Here is a 7,035-nt window from a genome sequence, read left to right on the forward strand (position 1 = left end):
GGACACAGGTTATTACAGGAACTAAGGGTTGTGGTTTACATCCCCGGGTGAGAGTGGCTTAGCGCTGCTGTTTTGCATTGGACTGAAACTACTCGGGGAAGGCCAGCTCAGTCTGTGCTCTCTCTGGAGAGGGCAGTTGACTCTGGCTGTGGGACTGATTTGCATTGCAAATGTGTGCTGAGGGTCCTGTTTTTACACTCCCAACCTTCCTTGGGGAACCTCACATAGTCGTCAACACGACTGCACCGGGCAAGCTCCCCCCACCCCACCCCCATCCCCTCTACACACACACAAACAGTCAGTTAAGAAAGAGGTTGTGCTAGTTTTTTTAATAGCAACTATAGAGGTTTCAAATTTGTTATTTTTTAAATCTTTCTTCACTCTTTGTTTCTGTTTTGTAAAGTTTGAATGATTTGAGTGATTATCTTAATGTAAGTGATACTTGGGAAAGTGCAGTGAGATGATGGAAAACATGCCCGGGTGAATGATTAAAAGAGAGTTAGTACAAGGGATTGTGTTGTCATCAGGTAATCCAGGTATAACTGGGTAAATAGAAAGCATTCAAATATATTGAAAAGTCCAGACAAGTGCAGATTTTTATTTAAAATTATGGCTTATGAAGCAGAACGTGTGCAGCCACAACAAGTACATGCTACAACCTCCAGTGCTGCATTCATGGCCAATAAAAAAAATTGTATATACATGCTCCGACTGGGAGCAAGGGTTATGACAACTCTCAGATGAATGACTTCAAAATGATCTAGTGTAACGCTGCTTTTTGATGTCAAACTGCAAAATGAAAGGTAACCACACAGGCCAGCTCTGATGTGAACAGCAACCTGGTGTGTTATCACCGCATGTAGTCCTGCATGGCCGGACCTTCCTCCACAGCGCTGCCGAGGAAGGTCTGGCACATCCTTCTGGGATGGGAGAAAAACGTGCTCCGGTTTATTGGTATATCTTTAAACATTGCACGTCTTTTTGGGCGGTGGCAAGCGCCGGACGGCCTCGGGAGGGAACTTGTTTTGGTGGAACGTGTACGTTCAAAAGGTTTTAGTCGTGTAAACATTTCTCTCTGAAATGTAGCTGAATAGAAGCAGAAAGGGGCATGACTTGACGTAAGTAGTACCGGAGTAACTGTATTACAGTCCACCATTGCACAAAACTATATATCAAAAATTAATAATATAAAAAAATACATATTTTGATTGATGTATTTTTATTTCAGAGCCCCTAAAGTCCTGGAAATTGTGTTTAAAAATGTTGATTTCAGCTTGTGACGGACAAGATCCATTTCTCTCATATACATCTCCCGAAAAACTTATGACAAGTTTTATTTTCATAGTTGATCATTGTGGTTGGGTATTTTTTTAATTTAAATGCAAAAAAACAAACACGTGGTTTGGTAAGATGTCACTCTAGTGATTTTGTTTTTTGGAAGTTTATTATCCCAGTATACCGTGAACGCGGCGCTACAATCTATTTTTCACGCCCTTTTCCAAACCCCGCCCACGCTCCGAGCGGCGCCCGTGATTGGCTGAATCCGAGTGCGGTGCCGTCATCGCTCGGAGCGCCCATTCATCTCTTCACTTGGGCGTTGGACTCCGCATCTTATTAGCAACAAGGGGAATTTCTCCATTTTGCAGCCTGTCTACAGCGACACGGCCACCAATCTGGGATTGTATTACTTCTCCCTACCTGTCAGCTTTTTCCTGCTATTTTTTGAAAAAAAAAAAAAAATACCTTCTCCAACTGGACTTTGCTTTTCCCCCGTGAACTTTTTTTTCCTCTGTGCAGACAGAGGGAGACATCAGCGAAGAGCTTTGCGTTTCAACAAAGAGGCTTGCGAGTCTTTGTTCGGGTTCTTTTTTTCTTGTGGAATCGGTTGAGTTTCTTTGTTGGAGCGAAAAAAGCATGGGAGCGCAATTGTCCAAGACAGCTGGAAAGGCTGAAACCGCGGCGGAGAAGCCCGGAGAGGTTGCTGCTTCTCCCACCAAGACCAACGGACAGGTAAATGATCTTTATGTATCATCCAGCTCTTCCCTCCGTCCGCCCGCCCGCCCGGGGGAGAATGTGCCGCTGTGGAGGCGGCTGCGCTCTGCCGGCGCAACCCGTGCGTAATTGTGGATAGATTGAATGAAGACCCGCGGTGCGAGTTGAATCTAAATGAAAACTCTTGTTTTTATTATTATTATTAAATTCTGGTTCGATTGTAGTTCAAAAGCAACAGTTGAGCATTTGATATTTCCCTATTGTTTCGTGTATGTTGAGCGGATATTGGAAGAAAGAAATAAGCGTTTATTTCAGAAGAGGAATCCACTTTGGTTGGATTTTTTTGTTGATCAAAAATATAATTTTGTTGAATTGTAGGATTTGAATGAAATTGCGTTTTAAATGGCTGATTGGTCGAATGCACTCCGGCAAAGTATATATGATGAACAGCCTTAAATGAAGTCGCCTCTGGATCGATTGGGGGGATTTCTGAATAAGACAAGATGCACGACATCGACAAAAGGCTGTGTGTGCGCTCGGAGCGCCACTCCTTTTGTTCCAGATGCTCGAATAGAAAGTGGAGATGGCAGCCTGCTATCACTCCGGAGGGGGGCCAGCGGCTCGGAGCCAGCGGCGCCCCCGGAGGGGGACAGGCCGTTCTCCGTCGCTCCCGGCTTCCTTTTTACAGTTTGGATTTTTGGGAAAAAGAATACGCAATTCAGAGAGCCCGTTTTAGATGTTATACTTTCTTAGGAGATGTATGTGAACCGTGCTCTGCTGGACTAAGGAGCATCTGCTGTTTAAATGAGCTGCTGCTTTGCTGTTGCAGCGACCCGGCACCGACCCCTGGCGATCCGGTTGGGACACTGCGATCACTCTCTCTCTCTCAGAATATGAATAGAATCCAGGACGTAGAGTCTACTGCCCCCCCCCCCCCCCTACACACACACACACACACACACACACTACATATTTTGTATATAATTAAGTATTAAACCACTACAATACCGTGTAGGGCCGCCTAAAGCCTTCATACAGACTTGTTTGCATAGAATACTTTGCTATTAAAATAATAATTGTTGGTATGCTTATCTATGTAACCTATGGGCCAGTAATCTTAGCATCAGTGGGGATTTATCTTCGCCAATAAAATGTTCGATTCATGTTGAGACATTTTACTTTTTTGGAAAAAGAATTAACAGTAATTTGGTGGCCCCCCTACAGTGAATCTGAGGACCCCCCCCTCCCTGGACCACCTTGTTAAAGATTGTGCATGATTGTTTTTTTTCATAGCCTAGATTATTTCCAAGTGAAGTCTCTAAAAGCTTGAAAGTTGAAGGCTGAAGTGAGAGTGTGCGTTTGTCCAGGTTGATAGGATGTGTTTCAACCCCCCCCCCCCCCCCCCCCCCCCCCCACCACCAGTGGCACTGTCTGGGTTAAGTCTTGAAACCGTGCCAGCTCTTTTGCATGGCATTAACAGCCACTGTTTCTCTCTTTAGGAAAACGGCCATGTTAAGGTGAACGGGGACGCGTCTGCTGCAGCGGCCGAGAACGGCAAAGAGGAGGTGCAGGCCAACGGCAGCGCCGCGGCCGAGGAGAGCCCCAAGGAGGACGACAAACCGGCCGAGGCGGCCCCCGCCGAGAAGGAAGCTGCGTATGGGGAGACGGTAGAGGCAGCATCCCCTGCTCCTGCCGAAGGAGAGGAGGCCGCGTCGAAGACGGAGGACGGTGCCACGGCTGCCGCCAGCAACGAGACCCCCAAGAAGAAGAAGAAGCGGTTCTCTTTCAAGAAGTCGTTCAAGCTCAGCGGCTTCTCTTTCAAGAAGACCAAGAAGGAGACGGGTGATGGAGCCGAGAATGAGGAGGAGGCGGCTGTAGCAGTGGCAGAAGCGGCCACAGAGGAGGCCAAGCCTGAGAGCGCCGAGGGAGCGGAGGCCGCGAGTGAGGAGGCCAAGCCCGCCGCCGCCGCCGAGGGGGAGGCTGCACCCGCAGCCGAGCCCGCCAAGGTCGAGGTACAGGCCGAGCCGGAGGCGGCTGCAGCGCCGGCCGAAAAACCCGCAGAGGAGACCAAGGAGGCGGCGCCCGCTGAGGAGCCAAAGGCAGAAGAGCCAAAGGGAGAGGAGAAGCCGGCCGAGGAGGCGCCAAAAACAGATGAGGCCGCCCCGGCCTCGCAGGAAGCAGCGTCAGCCGAGGCTCCGGCGGCCTCAGCCGAATAACCTCGCAAAGGAATTTGGAGGGGGAGGAAAAAAAAAAGGAGAAAAGAAGATAATCAAAGAACATTTCCCTGTTTGTACGTTGGAGTGACGCCAGGCTGATCCTGGCTTTGAAGAACTTGTCAACAACCAGGGATATTTTAAAGCTTTCTTTTTTTTTTTTTTTTTAGTTTTCGGTTTCCATTCCCCCTTACACAAAACCCATCTCGGTCCATGGTTACTTGCATTCCAACGGGCTGGGGGAGGTGGGTGGCTTCAGTATGTACAACCAATTAAATACATCCACACTCTGCCATATATTTTTTCATCAGTATTACATTTTTTTTTCCTTTTTGAATTTTTATACAAAATGTAAACAAAATGGTATGGACATGCCCATGGTATGAAGGAGACGGAGACGGGGGGGGGGGGGGGGGGGGGGGGGGGGGGGGGGGGGGCGTTCAGATGTAAATGAAGGGGCAGGGGGGGGTGTTCTGGGAGGGAAGGGAGGAGACTATTATGAAAAGAATAGTCGGAAAGAAATTCCCATCAGACCAACGATCGCTAAACGCCAATGCGGTCGACAACACTAAGTCATTTTTACGATAGGACGACAAGAAATCCCAGAGTTAGGTTCTTAGAAAAAGCTTTTCACTTCTCATCAGCTGTGCCAGTCGGTGATCCGGTAGAATACGAGTTGTATAGGCTTTATTGTTTATGTTGGTTTTCATGACCGTAATACAAAATGTAAGTATGTATAGGCAGGGTGTTTTTAACTGTGATTATTGTACAAAATGAAATCTTGATCTCGAGAAGCACACGACGTTTGCAGCTTCTTCTTTTTTCCCCACCCACTCAGATTTGTAAGATAACACGCAACACACACAACAAGTCACCCCGGAAAGACCTCCTTAAGCAATTTTGAACTCTAAACCAAGCTGTGATAAGTGGAATGGTTAACTGTTTATATACTGTGGTATGTTTTGTTTTTTTTATTACAGCAGGCAGTGCTTTTCGTTTCAGTGGTCTTTGAGAAAAATGTAAGGATTCTATCAGATGCAAACGTTTGTGTAGCATCTTCTCTCTCTCTCTCTCGCTCTCTCTTTTTTGTAAATACTGGAGAAGGTTTGACCAGTTTGACTTAGAGATGGAATGTAACTTTGCTTACAAAAAATTGCTATTAAACTCCTCTGCTTAAGGTGTTCTACATTTTCTGTGAGCACACTAAAAGCAAAAATAAATGTGAATAAAATTTGAGGCGCCACCTGTCGTTCTTTGTGTATTGCACACTGTAGGCCAGGGGTCTTCAACGTTTCTTTAAGCCAAGGGCCCCTCCTCTGGGGACCCCCCTACTACATATCCTATACAACTAATCTGAGCCTATATAAACGCCTTGTTAGTGCATAGAAAACTAAAGCTGTAAAGATAATTGTTGGTATGACGTTATGAATCATGTTTTCATGTTAAACGCACATCTGGATCTGTGGATCTTTGTGATACCTTACCCATGGGCCAGCACGCCTGTCATTAATGTCCTGTTTTCCCAAATAGGCTGATGTGCAGTGGTGCTCATGAGTTTACATACCCATGCTAAAGTTGACTAAAAATTTAAAATTTGATTAATATTGTTGACAAATTAAAAACATCTTTTGCAAATTGATCTAAATGCCTTCATTAAAAAATAGGAAAAATCCAACCTTTAAGGACACCAATTTTCTTTGTGAATGAATAATAATAATAAATGTTCTTCCTTCAAATACAGGGGGCATGAGTATACACCCCGCTATGTTAAATTCCCATTGAGGCAGGCAGATATTTATTTTTTAAGGCCAGTTATTTCATGGCTCAGGATACTATGCATCCTGACAAGGTTCCCTTGGCCTTTGGCATTTAAATACCCCCCCCCCCAATCATCACATACCCTTCACCATACCTAGAGATTGGCATGGTTTTATTACAGTTAAAAACAAGAGGTTTGATTTGCATTGAGAAATGATCTTTGGGAAAGTACCCCATCTGCTCTTGTGTTGTACTTCAGTGGAAATACTTTTTTTCACGTATTACTTTACACATTCAGATTTCTGAGGTGAGAGACACTGGATCATGCTAGAACCGTAGTTATATGTACTGATACTGTTATACTGTGTATACAGTCAGTTAATGCAACACATGGGTTGCATACTGGTGTAAAAGTCTTAAAAAGAAGAAGATATATTGTCAGTGGTGGAATGTAAATAAGTACATTTTGTCCAGTACTGTACTTCAGTCCAAATGTTGAGGTACTTGTACTTTACTTGGATCTTTTCTTTTCATGCCACTTTCTACTTCTACTCCTTTACATTTCCAAGAGAAACATTGTACTTTTTACTCCACTACATTCATCTGTTACAGCTTTAGTTACTAGTTACTTTAGTTACTCCACTAGATTCATCTGACAACATTAGTTACTAGTTACTTTAGTTACTCCACTAGATTCATCTGACAACATTAGTTACTAGTTACTTTAGTTACTCCACTAGATTCATCTGACAACATTAGTTACTAGTTACTTTAGTTACTCCACTAGATTCATCTGACAACATTAGTTACTAGTTACTTTAGTTACTCTGCTACATTCATCTGACAGCTTTAGTTACTAGTTACTTTAGTTACTCCACTAGATTCATCTGACAACATTAGTTACTAGTTACTTTAGTTACTCTGCTACATTCATCTGACAGCTTTAGTTACTAGTTACTTTAGTTACTCTGCTACATTCATCTGACAGCTTTTGTTACTAGTTACTTTAGTTACTCCGCTACATTCATCTGACAGCTTTAGTTACTAGTTACTTTAGTTACTCCTCTACATT

At 44.4% G+C, this 7,035-nt stretch overlaps 1 protein-coding gene across 1 annotated transcript; it reads left to right on the plus strand.

Moving 5' to 3' along the window:
• Positions 1-1,574: 1,574 nt before the first annotated feature.
• Positions 1,575-4,521, plus strand: marcksa (myristoylated alanine-rich protein kinase C substrate a). The gene is made up of 2 exons (XM_034901030.1): positions 1,575-2,010; positions 3,492-4,521. Exons 1-2 carry the CDS (start codon positions 1,915-1,917, stop codon positions 4,206-4,208), a joined length of 813 nt encoding a protein of 270 aa, XP_034756921.1. The 5' UTR covers positions 1,575-1,914; the 3' UTR covers positions 4,209-4,521.
• Positions 4,522-7,035: the final 2,514 nt, after the last annotated feature.

The sequence above is a fragment of the Etheostoma cragini genome, chromosome 18, assembly GCF_013103735.1.
Source record: "Etheostoma cragini isolate CJK2018 chromosome 18, CSU_Ecrag_1.0, whole genome shotgun sequence".
Taxonomy (NCBI): Eukaryota; Metazoa; Chordata; class Actinopteri; order Perciformes; family Percidae; genus Etheostoma; species Etheostoma cragini.